The sequence below is a fragment of the Orycteropus afer genome, unplaced genomic scaffold (genome assembly GCF_000298275.1).
Source record: "Orycteropus afer afer isolate SDZICR_OR568_19922 unplaced genomic scaffold, OryAfe1.0 scaffold00053, whole genome shotgun sequence".
Taxonomy (NCBI): Eukaryota; Metazoa; Chordata; class Mammalia; order Tubulidentata; family Orycteropodidae; genus Orycteropus; species Orycteropus afer.
In genome coordinates this window covers 3356054-3372050 of record NW_006921640.1, presented here as the reverse complement: position 1 = coordinate 3372050, position 15997 = coordinate 3356054, and the positions used below count along the sequence as shown (strand labels likewise).

At 39.8% G+C, this 15997-nt stretch overlaps 1 protein-coding gene across 1 annotated transcript in view; it reads left to right on the top strand.

Moving 5' to 3' along the window:
* The first annotated feature begins 263 nt into the window (after nucleotides 1-263).
* Nucleotides 264-15997, top strand: part of PRSS55 (serine protease 55) — a 25914-nt gene continuing 10180 nt past the window's right edge. Inside the window, exons 1-4 of the mRNA XM_042780668.1 lie at nucleotides 264-279; nucleotides 7389-7581; nucleotides 8895-9145; nucleotides 10710-10852. Of these exons, the coding sequence (XP_042636602.1) occupies nucleotides 264-279; nucleotides 7389-7581; nucleotides 8895-9145; nucleotides 10710-10852 (603 nt within the window). The remainder of the gene's footprint in view (nucleotides 280-7388; nucleotides 7582-8894; nucleotides 9146-10709; nucleotides 10853-15997) is intronic.

The following is a 15997-nucleotide window of genomic DNA, read 5'->3' as shown; positions in this document are numbered from 1 at the left end:
CACCTCCTCAGGAATCTGATGCTATTGCATCACCCCTCTCTCTCTCTCTCTCATCTTCAGTGTCCCCTCTTCTTACACACTCTCCTCATCAGCATGCCTTACTACCTTCAAAATAAACAAGCAAAAAGCCCAATGCCCTCCCTCTTTCTTGCATTACCTTCCTGCTGTCACCCTATCTCCTCTCATTCAGAGTCACAGTGCTACTCCTTGCCATCAAGTCAAATCTCATAGCTACCTACAGGACTGTTACCTGCAGGAGCAGCATGGCCATAGAGCCAGGTCAATTGAGTCTGAATCCTGGCATGAATTATCAGTCACAGTGTGATCTTGATTTCTTATCTATAAAATGGGGTATGGGGCTAACTTGGTCTAGCTCACAGGATTATTCTGAGGATTAAATGTGATGGTAAATACAAAAGCCTTGTCACCAGAATAAATCAGCACTCTGCCATTCTTAGTGTTCCTGGTGTCTGATTTGGAACCCTAGAGGATTAAATGGGAAGATGACCTCCAAAATCCTGCATAGCTGAGACAAGTCTATGACTGTGTACTGTTGCTGACAGAAAATGCAATCTCAATGGTGCAAGTAGTAAACTGGGCAGCATAACATCATGGTCATTATCACAGCACACATTTTATGGATTACTTAGAATGTCACAATCACTTGGTCACAGCTGATCCTCATGTCAACCCTAGGAAGTAGGTCCTGTTATTAAACATTTTTAGAGATAAGTAAAACTCTAAGATATTGAATAACCTTTCCTAGGCCCTAAACTGGGAAACTGCCAAGCCAGGGTTTTAAGCTAAGTATGTCTGACTCTAGAACCCACATTCTAAAACATGCAAACCACCTCCTAAATAATGCAATACCATATAAGCAGACTGACAACATTTGCGAGTAGCAAGACCCTGAGTGAACATCATAGAGAAGACAAGATGTATCTTTCCAAAGCCACTGGCCTTTGCCCTTGCTGGAATTTGGCCAGGTCCTTGCACAAATACAGACAACGTGATGACAAATGGCTTTCATTTGGTCAGTTGGTATTAACTGCCTAAATGGCTACATAGGAAAAGATTCTGAGACCAAATCTTGATTCAGCACGAATGAGTTATTATCAATTAGCCACATCTGTCATGAGAGCAAGGGGAAAGAGGGAAGTCAAGGCAGTTGTACCAGATGTTGTCACCTGCAATAGGTGACTGCCTTACAGTGGACTTGCTCCTACTTGTATTACTTAAGGAATTTTCCACAGGTGCTGTTCGGCAAACTATTGTCAGTGTAGAAATCATGCCACTTCAGCCAGGCCTTTCCCACTTGTCCTAAAGAGAAACTTTGCAACAAAGGCAATGAGGGATGGAATGGGTAATATGAGTGCTATGTTTAAACAGGTACAATGCATAAGCTGTGATCAAAACAGCTGTATGCTTGTCTCCTACTATCCTTTAAACTTCATTCAGTGGGGATGATTTATCCTGCCCAGATAAAATACACAAACTGGACTGTGGCTTTTTTGAATATTATCATAGGTAATAATCCTATAATCACTTACATCACAAGCCCAGTTTCAATTTACCAGCTGCTGTTGAGTGAGTTCTGACTCAAGGCTACCTCGTGTGTATCAGAATAGAACTTCATTCCATAGGGTTTTTAATGGCTGATTTCTCAGAAGTAGATAGCCAAGCCTTTCTTCCAAGGTGCCTCTAACATTTCAGTTAGCTCTTTGCCCCACCTATGAACTCCAGTTTCAATTTTAGTATTAGAGTACTAAAACCCTAGTAACCCTCCAAACTCTGAATCTGACGCAGCGTGAAATCTCCTTCTCCAGGTTGGGCCCAATTAGGTGAGCAGCCAGCACCATGAAAAGGAATGTGATCCTTTTCTCCACTCTGCCTCTGCTCACTTTCCCTTAACTCCAGCTGCTGTTTTGCTCCCGTCGAGGATCAAAATTGAAAGAAGAGCATAGGTGAAGGTTCATGTCTTAGTCTGGGTTCTCTAGAGGAGCAAAATCAGTGAAGTGCATCTGTAACTATATAGAGTTTTACTTCAAGGAAATGGCCCATGCAATTGTGAAGGCTGGCAAGTCCCAAATCCTTGGATCAGGTCACATTCTGCTCTTTCTCACCTTAAGAATCTGGTGGTATATCCCCAGTCTCTTTTTTGGACTTCACAAGAGGTCCCTCTTTACAACCATTTTAGAAAAAGTGGAAGAAAAACTAGTCTGCATAATCCCAGTGTGAGTCCTCCAGATCATAGCCCATTGTGACATCACCAGGATGTGGTTATAAAAATGAAGCCTTTGTCAGTGTCATTTCCTCCACCCTGGCCTCCATTACCTACCTCCCAGCTAGCCCAGAAGCAAAATCAAGGGTCATGCTCCTGTTATCAGTTTTGCTGCTAATATCACAAGCCAAGAGTGAACGTCTGGGTATGTGGACTTCTCTCCCAGTGGCCAGAGCAGTAATCACAGTAGGGGCTGGGGATGACAACCACCTTCTTCACCACCTCCCATCCAGTCAGTAATGAGCATTGGGAACAAAAGGGAGAACGAGAGTTGGATAGCTAGCTCATTAATTAGTTATTACTAAGAGAGCAACTCACAAGAGAACAAGAAGAGTAGCTTTGTGTTCTTGCACACATTTCTCCTTGAAACTGCATCCCTTTCTTCTCCTATATTTCTCAATCCAAGTTTGACCTGTCAGACCTTGAGTTTTGGTTTTGAAACCTAAGACTTCTTCCTTGAATGAATAACAAAGTGACCAGGAACATATGTCCAGAATTAGTTGAGCATCTGTCTGCTGACTCAAAGGGAGAAATGTATGGATGATGGGAGTTGTGACAAACCTTCTCATGAACTGGAGACACAGAGCAAAGGTGAACCTCAGCACATCCATGTGTGCCCACAGGCAGAAGAATGGAGTTTCTTTCTTAACAGGAGACAGAGGCTGGAAGGAAGCTGGGATATGGACAAAGTACTTTCCCACCTTTTATATCCACCACACTGTGAGGTTTCTGCTATTCATTCCACATTATGAATGAGGAACACTGAGCCATATAGTGGTTGACAATTTTCCCAAAGTCACATAGCCTGGAAATAGTAGCACTAGGATTTATACAAGATCTGACTTGAAAGTCCATGCTTCCTTCCCTCTGCACACTGCCTCATGTATAGAATATAGCCTTTTCAATTGGCATTCTTCAACGTGGCTTTGAGCTGGTGTGGTGTTGGGGGGAGATGTTGTATAGTGTGAGTAGAGAATCAGCAGAACAATAGGTACAATTGTGTTCAATCAAAGGAGGCAAATGATCGCTTAGATTGCTTCTCACCTATTTCTACACTGCCTCAATCATTGTTTAGAGATTTTATGCTCTATAATTTAAAAGCCCATAATGTTCAACATTGGTGCTGTCATTGCTCTTCCAAAAACCAAATCCATTGCTGTCAAGTCAATTCCAACTCAGTGACCCCATAGGAGAGAGGAGAACAGCCCTGTTTCCAAGGCTGTAATCCTTATGGAAGCAGATTGTCACATTTCTCTCCTGTAGAGTAGCTGATAGGTTCAGACCACTGACTTCTCGGTTAGTAGCCAACACTTTAACCTCTGCACCACCAGGTTGTTCTCAGAACTTTAAAAAAAAAAAAAAAAATGGAGAATGGTCCTAGCTGCAAGTCTCATAGGGATTTTGGTCCAAAATGGATATAAGAAATTCTGATAGCTAATATAGATCAAGGATTTCCTTTGGGTCAAGTGCTATGTTGGGCATTTTAACATTTACTATCTCATTTAAGCCTGACATCAGTTTTAGACTGTAGGTATTATTTTATGCCCATTTTGGAAATAAAGAAGCTGAAGATAAGATAGGATAAATAACTTTTGCAAAATCATTCATTAAATAAGCAATTGGGCCAAGTTCAGACTTAGGCTGTGGACCCTTGAGCCTGTGCTTTAGCAAAAATCATATTCTGCATTTCAGAGAAAGAGTGCCCCACAACACCTACCCATCATCTGATCAAGCTCTTAGTCACTCTTAATATATGGGCATATTTTCTTCTATATTCGTAAGTCCAAATTTTTAACTTAATCAAAATCACAAGTTTATATATGTTCTTATATGTGATTTTTATCTTGACTTTTTCTCTGAATATTATATCATAAGCATTTTCCCACATCACTGAAAAGTCCCCAGAAGCATAATTTTCATGGCTGAACAATAGCTCTTGATGTGAATGTGACTTAATTTATTTAATCATAACATTTAGATTGTCTTCAATTTGTTATTGAAGCAAATATTACTACACTGAACATGTTTAGATATAAATATTTGCTGCATATCAGATTTTTCCCTTAGGATAAGTTCCGTGAGAGGAATTATCATATCGAGATGACTTTATTTTTTAATGCCTCCTCCTGACAGGTATGTTTCCAGGCACTGAGACATGGTGTCAACAAAACAGGCATACTTCTTGCCCTCATAGAGCTTACACCCTAGGGTCAGAGCCAGGCAAAAACAGATCAACAAACTATAATTTAACACAGTGGTAAAGCAATGAAGACACAAAATGCAGGGCAAAGATAAAGAGTGGCCAGAAAGAAAGAAATAACAAAGGTCAGAATGGTGATGAATGAAATAGAGACTAGGAAAACAACAAGAGAAGTAAATTAGAAGTCAGTTCTTTGAAAGTATATAAAAAAATGACAAATGTTAAGCTAAATAGACAAAAGAGAGAAGATGCAAATAACTAAAATCAGAAATTAAAGTGGTTGGGTCATTACTATTGGCTCTACAGAAATAAGAAGACTTATAAGAGAATACTATAACTAATGGATACAAATAAATTAGATAATCTATATGCAAATGACAAATTCCTAGAAACATAAATAACCTAAATTACCTAAAGAAGAAATAAGAAATCTCAACAGACCCATAACAATTGAAGAAATTGAATCATCAGAAGTGTACCAAAGTCAACTGGCATAACTTAATCCACAAAGACAATGTTTTACATCCTAGTTTGGTGAGTAGCAACTAGAGTCTTAAAAGCTTGTGAGTGGCCATCTAAGGGTCAACTATTGGTCTCTCCCCATCTGAAGCAAAAAGAGTGGAAGAAGTCAAAAATATATGGTAACAATTAGTCCAAAGGAATATTAGACCACGTGAACCTCAGCCTCCAAAATCCTGAGACCAGGCATTGGTCAATTCTGCTGCAAAAAAAAACTTTTTTAAAATGTTAAAAAGCTAAGATATCACTTTGACAACTAAGGTGCACATGACCCAAGCTATGGGATTTTCAGTCTCCTCATATTCTTGTGAAAATTAGACAATAAATAAGGAAGACTGAAGAACTGATGCATTTGAATTATGGTGTTGCAAGGACTAATGAATATACCATGGACCACCAGAAGAATGATCAAATGTCTTGGAAGAAGTACAGTCAGAATTCTTAGAAGTGAGGATGGTGAGACTTCATCTCAAGTACTTTGGACATGTTGTCAGAAAGAACCAGTCCTTGGAAAAGGACATCATGCTTGGTAAAAGTAGAGGGTCAACCGAAAAAAAAAGGGGGGGTGGGGAGAAATTGAATCAGTAATCAAAACTCTCCCAAGAAAGAAAGTCCTGGACTATATGGCTTCACTGGGCAGTTCTTCCAAACATTTACAGAACAATTAGCACCAGTCTTTCTTAAATTCATCAGAAAATAGGAGTAATACTTCCTAAATCATTATTTAAAGCTAGCATTACCTTAATACCAAAGATACCACAAGAAAAGAAAACCACAGAGCAATATCCTTTATGAGTATATGTGTAAAAATTCTCAACAAAATACTAGAAAACCAAATCAGTATATATATAAGTACGGTGAAAGTTTACAACCCTGAGGCACATCTTTCCAAATTTTAAACCATGCAGTATCCCCTTGGTGTTTTTAAATGACTGCCTCTTTGTCTATGTACATATTCCTCATGAGCACAATTAAGTGTTCTGGAATTACGACTCTTTGCAGTGTTATCCATAATTTGTTATGATCCACACAGTCAAATATCTTTTCATGTTCAATAAAACAAAGATAAACATCTTTCTGATATTCCTTGCTTTTAGCCAAGATCCACTTGACATAAGCATTGATATCCCTTGTTCCACGTCCTCTTCTGAAACCAGTTTGAATGTCTAGTAGTTCCCTGTTGACAGACTGCTGTAATCATTTCTAATTATTTTCCATAAAATTTTACTTTCATGTGATATTAATGATATTACTTGATAATTTCTACATTCTGTTGGATCATCTTTCTTTAATGGGTGCAAATAGGGATCTCTTCCAATCAGTTGGCCAGTAGCTATCTTCCAAATTTCTTGGCATAGATGAGTAATTGCCTCCAGTGCTGCATCCATTTGTTGAAACATTTCAGCGGGTGTGTCATCAATTCCTGGAGCCTTGTTTTTCACCAATACCATCAGTACAGCTTGGATTTCTTTCAATGCCATTGGCTCTTGATCATATGCTACCTCCTGAAATAGTTGAACATCGACCAATTCTTTTTGGTCCAGTGACTGTGTATTCCTTCTATATTCTTTTGATGCTTCCTGCATCATTGAACATTTTGCCCATAAAATCCTTCAGTATTGCAATTTGAGGCTAGAAATTTTTCTTCAGTTCTTTAAGCTTGAAAAATGCTGAATGGCTTGAACAACACAAATTTATTATCTTATAGTTCTGTAGAACAGAGGTCTGAAATGTGTCTCACTGGGATAAAATCAAGATGTCAACAGGGCTGTGTTTCTTTTTGGAGGCTCTTGTGGAGAGCCTGTTTCCTTACCTTTTCCAGTTCCTAGAGACCATGCACATTCCTTGGCTAGTGGCACCCCTTCCTACATCTTCAAAGCCAGCAATGTTGCATCTCTCTGTGGCCTTCTTCCATAGTCTCTTCATCTTCTGATTGATTCTCTTCTGCCTCCCTCTTCCACTTTTAAGGGCCTTTGGATTATAGCAAGCCAACTCAGATAATGCAGAATAATCTCACCCATTTTAAGGTCACTCATTAGCAACACACAATGGCTGTGACAATATGCTCAAGAATAGCAAATATTGTGAGGATGGGTCAGGACAGGCAGTGCTTTGTTCTGTTGTACATAGTCACTATGAGTTGAAACTGATTTGACAGCACCTAACAACAACAACATATAGGTCTCTTCTTCCTAATGCTGTTAGTGGTAGTACATAGTAATAGTAGTAGTGGTAGCAGTAGTAGTAGTAGTAGTTATTGTTGTTGTAGCAGACATTGACAAAATGTTGAATCTTTTCTGTTCCACTACTTTAGGCAATTCAGAGGCAGTTGTCTGCAAATCCTTGGCAAGATCCAGAACTGATGCTTTCCATTTCCTTTTCTGGCAGGATGTGGTGAGAGACCCATTTTTGAGGGAGGAGCTCAGTATTCCAGAATCATAGAGGGGGTGGAGGCTGGGATTGGTGAGTTTCCATGGCTGGTGAGTATTCAGACAGGCAGTGAACATTTCTGTGGTGGTGCAATCCTGAACAAGTGGTGGATTCTAACTGCTGCTCATTGCTTTCCTTTTGAGGAAATATCGTAAGTACCCAAGAGTACATCCTTATTTACTGCTGTCATTGTCCAGCCCCATGCCACCCTCAGACTCCACCAGACCCCCTGGCTGAGGAGGAATCTTAGGTCTGTTCCGTCCTGATTGGGACATGAAATTCTGATGACTCCCACCCATCCACTCCAGCACTGAAGATAAGGCAGTGGGGGAGGGTCAATGAACCTGAGTTTGGGACATTCTGTTGTGCCATTTTCACTGGCACTTGGGGCCAGTAGCTATGGCTTACCTGAGATTACAAATTATTATCTCTCCAGGAACACCTGGGACTTTTTGCAGACAAAGGGTTTAGTTTAGTCAATTAGACTCTCCTAGGACATTTTTCTAGGAGAAAATTATTCTAATTCTGGGAATGTGGTTTCCTGGGCCATCAGACCCCCTATTTCCCAGCTCCTTTTATTCTCTGTATTCTAGAAGATGGTTGAACAATCCAGCATTTACTGACTACTAACCATGTGTCAGGGGCTTTGCTGAGAACATTTACTTATGTTCATTCATTTAATAATCTTATAAGGACCTTCTAGAACAGGTAGAATTAATAGCTTCATTTTATAGATAAGGAAAGAGAGGTCCAAAATGGTTGAATAACTCAGCCCTCGTACACAACTAGTAGATAGAGACAGAAGTTAAATTCTGTCTCCAGAGCTTGTGCTTTCTACTACACTACCTCAAGAAAGTTTGAAAATAAACATAGAGACTGACATTAAAGAGCTCATCAAAAAAATCTTGGGAAAGAGTTTCATCATGGCATAACCAAGGAACGTTGTATAATCCCAATTGGCTATTGGAAGATTCCTGGCCATTTTGCCTGGAGGTAGGGCCTGCATGTTGACTTATTACTGAATATCTTTTTGCTTAATGAGTGGCAGGTTTAGATAAAATTCCACCCCTGGGTCACTAAATTATTGGAAAATTAATTGATATAAAATAGATAGAATAATACATATCTGAAATCTAAGTTGGTCCGTACCAACTGGTCTTTTGTGGACTCTTCAAATTGCCTGAAGTAAAGGCAGCGTTACTTTATGAGGTAGGAGTATTTATCCGTGTCTCTAGACCTGTAATGGAACAGAGGTGTAGCTGTGTTTTTTCTGTATTAGCTATAATTTCCTCCTCTAACTTTTTCAAATTCTCACATCTTCTGAATGACAGCCCCAGTGGGACCAGTTGCAAAGGCCCCTGAAGCTACTTGGGATTTAGATTTTTTTTCTGGAACAGAAAATTCTTCTCACTTTGTGACTTTCCCTTTCCTCTCATTCCCCGCTTTTTGCTTGTTTGCCACCAGTCCAGCAGAACTGAGTACTGTGGTGGGAACCAATGACTTAACTAGTCCATATAAGGAAATCAAAGGGGTCTCCAAAATAATTCTTCACAAGGATTTTCAAAAAGTCAACATGGACAATGATGTTGCCTTGCTCCTGGTAGACTCACCCATCACCTTCAGTGACCGGATAATACCCATCTGCTTGCCCAGGCAACCTGTGCCCTCCACCTGGCACGAATGCTGGGTGGCAGGATGGGGACAGACCAACACAGGTATGTGATTCCTCAGTATCTCCAGAGTGCTGATAGGGAAAAAAGCTACATCACGGATGGCTGAGGATGGGCCATTATATCTCTAGGAGAAAGGCAGGAGGATGAAAAGGAAAGAGACTGAGGAAGGAGGGAGGAGAAAAGTACTTTGTATTGGATCGAATTCTTACATGGTACAGGCTCATAGAGAACTAATCTCAGCCTTGTCTGAATGCCAAGGAAGCATCTTCCAAAGCCTTCAGATTGAGGTGCCAGGTCAAACACAGTCCCCAGATATGGTTTTATTCCATCAGTACAGAGTAGTTCTGTTTATATAATTGAATTCAAATATCTGTTGGCAGTACATGCACTCTCCAGTTTGCCAGAGGCCCTTTCTAATGTTTATTCTCTAATATCCCCCTTGATTCACACACTGATGTTTCATACTTGACTCTTATAGGTCTAGACTTTTGACAGTCCTAGACTGTAGCCCTATAGTTCTTAGAAATTAATCTGTCCTTACTTGTTGCTTATTGTTACTTGGTCAAAGTAGGAGAAAGAATTTGGGGACAGAAAGGTATAATGAAGCCCCCAGTTGATTATCCTGAAAGAAAACCTGACAAAACCCACAGCAAATAGGTTGGGGACGGAATGGGAGCAGAATAGCAATATCTCAAGGCTGAACAAAACTCTGGCTCCATAGGGATGCTTCATAACAAGCAGAAACCTTCAAGATGGTAGGTGTTTCAAGAGCTTAACAGCCAGAGGGAAATGGGTGGAACATTGATTCTGGACTGTAGACACTTCTTAAAATGTAGAAATGGGGAAAGATACAAGTAAGGTGTCTAAAGGAGTAAATATACTTAATAAGAAGAATTATTGGGAAATCTGTGTATAATCAGAGTAAATGAGATGGAAAGAAGCCTGTAAAAATTATGGGAGTCTGGCAGACTAGACAGGCCCTAGGGCAAATTCCCTCTAAAGATTTTTAACCAACTCACTCTTGCTTGGGGTTCTGAGGTTTTTTTTTTTTTCCCACTTTTAAAAGAAAATTATTAAAACCAAAATTTCAGTGGCTTTGTGTGACAGAAGTGCCATACTCACAAAATAAAAAGTACCAATAGGCAAATGTATATGAATAGGCAAGACTGTGCTCAGAAATTGTCAATAGACAGTTTTAAGGAGAAGTCAAGTCAATAGAGCTGGTTAGAGGGAATCTGAAAGTTTTCTTGGAAGTAGGAATACGATTTTGATAGGGATAATTCAAGCAAGTGGGAGATTGTTTGGAAAAGCCTGGGATCAAGGAGCAGGCAACCTGTGCATGGGAGTAAGGGGTTGTGAAGAAGGAGAAGGAAGGCCTGGAAGGTGGGTGGGGTGACAGGTAGGATGTGGAGATGTGCAGGAATTGTTTAGCGGAGAGTCAGTTGCATTATCAGCCCTGGGACATGCTGAGTCAGAATTGATTGGACTAGAGGGCTGTGCTTTCCCACCCCCTTCTTCTTCTCTTTTTTTTTTTTTTTTTTTTAATTTTAGGTTGGGGGGAGTTGCTGAATGGTAGCTTTTCTAATGTGTTTTCTCTGCCCACCAGGTGACAAAAATTCTATGACAACTGACCTGATGAAAGTGCCAATGGTCATCATGAATTGGGAAGAATGTTCAAAAACATTTTCAAAACTTACTAAAAATATGCTGTGTGCTGGATACAAGAATGAGAGCTATGATGCCTGCCAGGTAACTAGGGGGTAACCCTCCATCACCTAACAGGCCCCCACATCATCAAAGCTGCCAGTGCAAAGGGATTCTATTTCTGCTGAGATTGGTTAAACATTTGGAAAATGTGTAGGAATCAGAGGCTTGGACCATAGGAATAGGGCTATAGATTAAAGAGGCTCTGGATATTTATCATGTGAACAATGCCTTTGGAGCACAGCTCAGCTGGGAGTGAATACGCAGCAGCAACCTTGCATAAATATTCTGTTTTTTTCCAGGTAAATAAGGCTCCAAGGATTTTATCACTTCTTGGAATTCTAAAAAAACAAAAACAAAAACAAAATAAAACCCCAGGGATGATTTGAGATCCATACAATGGATTATTTTAATTCATTCATTTAGCAACCTTTGTTGAATATCTATTGCATACTGGGCCTTGAGGATGCTGCCATACATGAGATAAGGCTCCCCTTCTATAAGAACACAGTTTTTTGGGCAGACAGTGGGCAAATGTTGTTGTTGTTGTTATGTGCCATTGAGTCAGACCCAACTCATAGCAACCCCTCCTTGGGTTTCTGAGGCAGTATCACTACAGAAGTAGATTGCCCAATCTTCCTTCCAAGGAGTGGCTGGTGGGTTTGAACTGCCAGCCTTCTGGTTAGCAGTCAAGTGCCTTAGGCACTACGCTACCAGAGCTCCTAGTGGGCAAATAAACCACCTTAATATATTGTTAATGCAGGTAGATCTTGAACTAAACAGTCCTGTATTTTAGCTTCTGTTTAATAAAAGGAACATAAAAAATTTTAAGAAGAAAACTTTTTTTATTGATGGCTAAGAAAATAGATAAAAATATAGAAATTATATTTCTCTGGCTCTAAGGGTGAATGGTGGGATTTGCCTTTAAGCTCAAAGATGCTCTCTCTTTGAAAGAAAAAGCCCTGATAAGATACCTAGTACTAGCTGAAAGTTAGGTCCCTACTCAATGGCTGGGACATGAGTCTATCTTCTCATCGGTGGAAAACTACAAATGCAAATGCGTCATTCACTGAGATGTTAAATACTGTGTACAAGAATATAAAGTCTGTCCCATGGAAGGAGTGGGTATTGATCCACAATATTCTCTATTTATTTAGTGTGAGAATATTGGTAACTTTCCCTGGTGGACTATGACAAAAGAAGGTATTGAGATGGGGAGTGGGATAGGGCCTGGGGGTAGTGACATAGAAGAGAATGGAGACGAAGCTCTGAGGTAAGGAGTGGACCACAGCAATGCCCCAGGTCTACACAGAGTCATCCGATCTGGAGAACAATGTGAGAACCAAAAAGAAAGAGAATCAATATTACATGAACCTTGTGCTTTCTTCATATTGTGGACAATTTAAAACACTGAAACAAAAAAAACAAGAGAGTTGGTCCTTCTGGTTCCAGGCAAGGAGTAGGACCATATTCCTTCCACTGTTGTTGTTGATAGGTGGTGTTGAGTTGGCCCTGACTCACAGAAACCCTATGTACAGCAGAATGAAACAGTGCCTGATCCTGTTCCAGCCCCACAATCCTTGCTATACCTGAGCTCATCGTTGCAGCCACTGTGTCAATACACCTCATTGAGGACCTTCCTCTTTTTCATTGACCCTCCCCTTAACCAAGCCTGAGATCCTTCTCCAGGGAATGGTCCCTTTTGACAACATGACCAAAATAGGTGAGACCAAATCTGGCCATTCTTGCTTCCAAGGAGCCTTGCAGCTGCACTTCTGGGACAAATTTGTTAGTTCTTCTGGCAGCCCATGGCACTTTTAGTGTTCTTCACCAACACCACAACTCAAAAGTATCTACTCTTCTTTGCTCTTCCTTATTCATTGTCCAGCTATTCCTTCCATTAAGCACAGCTGAAAACTACATTATAGTAGAAAACAAAAAGAAATTTGGAACTAGGGAGAAAAAGACAGACTTATTGGAGACCCTGAAATTTGAGGAACAACCCAGTGGTGAGTTCCCTGAGTTTTCTTTTTGCCTCCTGTGTATGCCAGACTAGATGCTGGAGAGGCCCACGACCCAGCAATGCTAATGAGCACAGACAAAACAAACAAAACCAATCCTGCTCTCTTCTGCCAAAAGAACAGGAAAAAGGTAGCCTAGTAAGACAGAAATTTTTTGACAATAAATGTTTTATTCCAGCAAAACACCATAATAATAATAATAATAATAATAAAGCAAACCCACAGTCCCTATTCCCTATCAGCAAAGGCTAGTGGAGAGCCAAGATTTCCACCTTTGTCTTGAGATAAAGAGGCACTCTTCCTCCTTTCTGTCAGTATGCTGTCAGAGGAGGACAAGTAGGGAGCCAGGATTTTTACCACCACCCAGTGGTAATAAACCATCCTCTCCCACCATGGGATCAATGGAGGTCACCTGAGGAGTCTGAATTTCGATCTCTATCCAGCAGCAAAAAGTGGGTACCCTTTTCTCCCCTGTCCCATTTTCAGAGAATGTCCATTAAAACAGAAAATTTAATGAGATCCAATTAATACCCCAAATGCCCAGAATATATCATAGCTACATGGAGAGTTGCACCAAAGTATGCAGATTCAATTTAGTGATAAAAATAGGATAGTAAAAAAATCCAGACTTCCAGTAAAATGGAGGAATAGGCAGACAAGTGACACAGACTCTCTTCAACAAAGAAAAGAAAAACCAATTGACAGAGATACAGAAGATAATCCTGGAGCCCTGAGCTTTGAAAGGAACTATACAGAAGTGGATTAGGCAACAACTAGTGGAAAAACCTGAATGAAAACAGTGAGTACAGAGATGGTTGGAGCTGCAGACTGTCAGCTACTCTGATGGGACCAACAGCCTGAACATATCCAAGTGGTGCTGGGACCTGAGAATTGACCTAAAGATCAGCCCTGGTCACCAAGGACTGCAGGAATGACTGCACTGGTGCCCAATGACTAGGAAGGGAAACAGCAAGGAGGGGGACTACCTGAGCTGTTGACTTTCTGCTCTCCAGAGGGCGCACACATTTTGATTATTTACACGCAGCAGTCATTTTGGATATTTAAAGTGACTGAGGGTGCAGCCACTTTGAATGTTTATAAGCAGTGGCCATTTGGGATATTTAAAGTGACTGAGGGCATAGTCATTTTGATGTTTACATGTGGCAGCCATTTTGGATATTTAAAGTGACCGAGGGTGCAACTATTTTGAATCTTTGTAAGTGGCAACTATTTTGGATTTTAAAGTGATAGCATTCTCATTTGGGATTCCAGGGACATAGGCTCTGTTTTCCAGGGTCGGCAGGGGAATATAAGAGGCTGACAACAGGAAAGGAGACAGGTGGTGAGTGTATAAGTGCTATCACCTAGTGAATAGAGGAGCAAACCACAGTACCTTATTTGCATAGATAACATACAAACAAAACAAAGAAAACTAAAATTGTGGGCAAGTCACTCCAACATACAATCACCAATTAAATATAAACACAAAAACATCAAAATGCCTTGGAAACAACAGAGCATCACAGTCCACACAAAGAAGCAAGATAAAGCAGGAGAAACAAGGGACTAGGACATAGACCTAAAACATATTACTGAGGAAGACACAACATTGGAACTCCCTGATAAGGAATTCAAAAGAATTATATTTAGGTATCTTCAACAAATTGAGAGACAGATCAAGGAAAACACAGAGAAAGCCCTAGAACAATTTCAAAAGACAATATAAAAACAAAAAGACAAAATAAATGAAAAATTAGAAATGATATGGAATCTACACACAGAAATCCAGAAATTTAATACTAAATTTTCAGAAATAGATAAAACATTTCATGGCCAAAGGAGCAGAACTGAATCAATGGAAGACAGAATTGGTGAGATTGAAGGCAAATACCTGAACACTTCTTTGGAAAGGGATCAATCAGAAAAAGGATCAGGACAAAATGAAGAAAGCCTAAGGTTCATGTGGAATACCATCAAAAGGAATAACCTACATGTAATTGGAATTCCAGAACAGGAAGAGACAAATAAAACCACAGAAAAAGTGGTCGAAGATTTGTTAGATGTGAATATTCCTGGTATGATGAAAGATGAGAATACATCCATTCAAAAAGCCTGATGAATCCCAAACAGGATAGACTCCAAAAGAAAATCACCAAGACATATCATCATCAAACTCACCAAAACCAAAGACAAAGAAAGAACCATGAAACAGCACAGAAAAAAATGAAAAGTTACCTAAAAGAGACAACCAATAAGACTAAGCTTGGATTTCTTGACAGAAACCATGCAGGCAAGAAGACAATGGGATGGTGTATATAAAACACTGAAAGAAAAATTTCAACCAAGAATTATGTACCCAGAGAATAGTCCTTCAAATATGATGGTAAAATTAGGACATTTCCAGATAAGCAGAAATTAAGGGAATTTGTTAAAACCAGACCAACCTTACAAGAGATGCTAACGAGAGCCCTTTGGACAGAGAAGCGACAACAGCCAACAACAACTGACCATTAACAGGCATGATGATATAACCCAGAAACCAACCCAGCTATGGAAGTATCCAAAGTAAATCAGCCTACAAGGTTGTAAATAGGGAACCAGAGACATCAATTGACAAATGAGGACAACTACAAACCAAAAAGAGGGAAAAACTGTGTCATTACAGAACTTCTAGATGGTAGGGAAGTCAAGACAGCTACAAGATAGAATGGACTGTTCTGAACTTGAGAAGAAAACTATAAATCACAGGGTAACCTCAAAGAAAATGATAAACCTTCACATCAAAATAAAAAAGAGGACCAGCACAAGTAATTAGCAAACACTAAACCAATCGCAATGAAGGAACTAATAACACGATTCATAAACAAAACTCAGCATAAAAATTATATGCAACAAATAAATCGACACCACAAAAAAGCACATAGCAAAAATGATAGCAACAAATTCATACTTGCTGATAATTACATATCAAGCAAGGGACTTATCTCTAAGATTTATAGAAAACTCCCAATGCCTCAACAGCAAATGGATTAACAATCCAATTGAAAAATTGGCAGAAGATATGAATAGACACTTCACCAAGGAGGATATTCAGGTGGCTACATAATACATGAAGTTGTTGCTGTTGTTAAGTGCCGTTGAGTCGTATCCGACTTATAGCGACCCCATG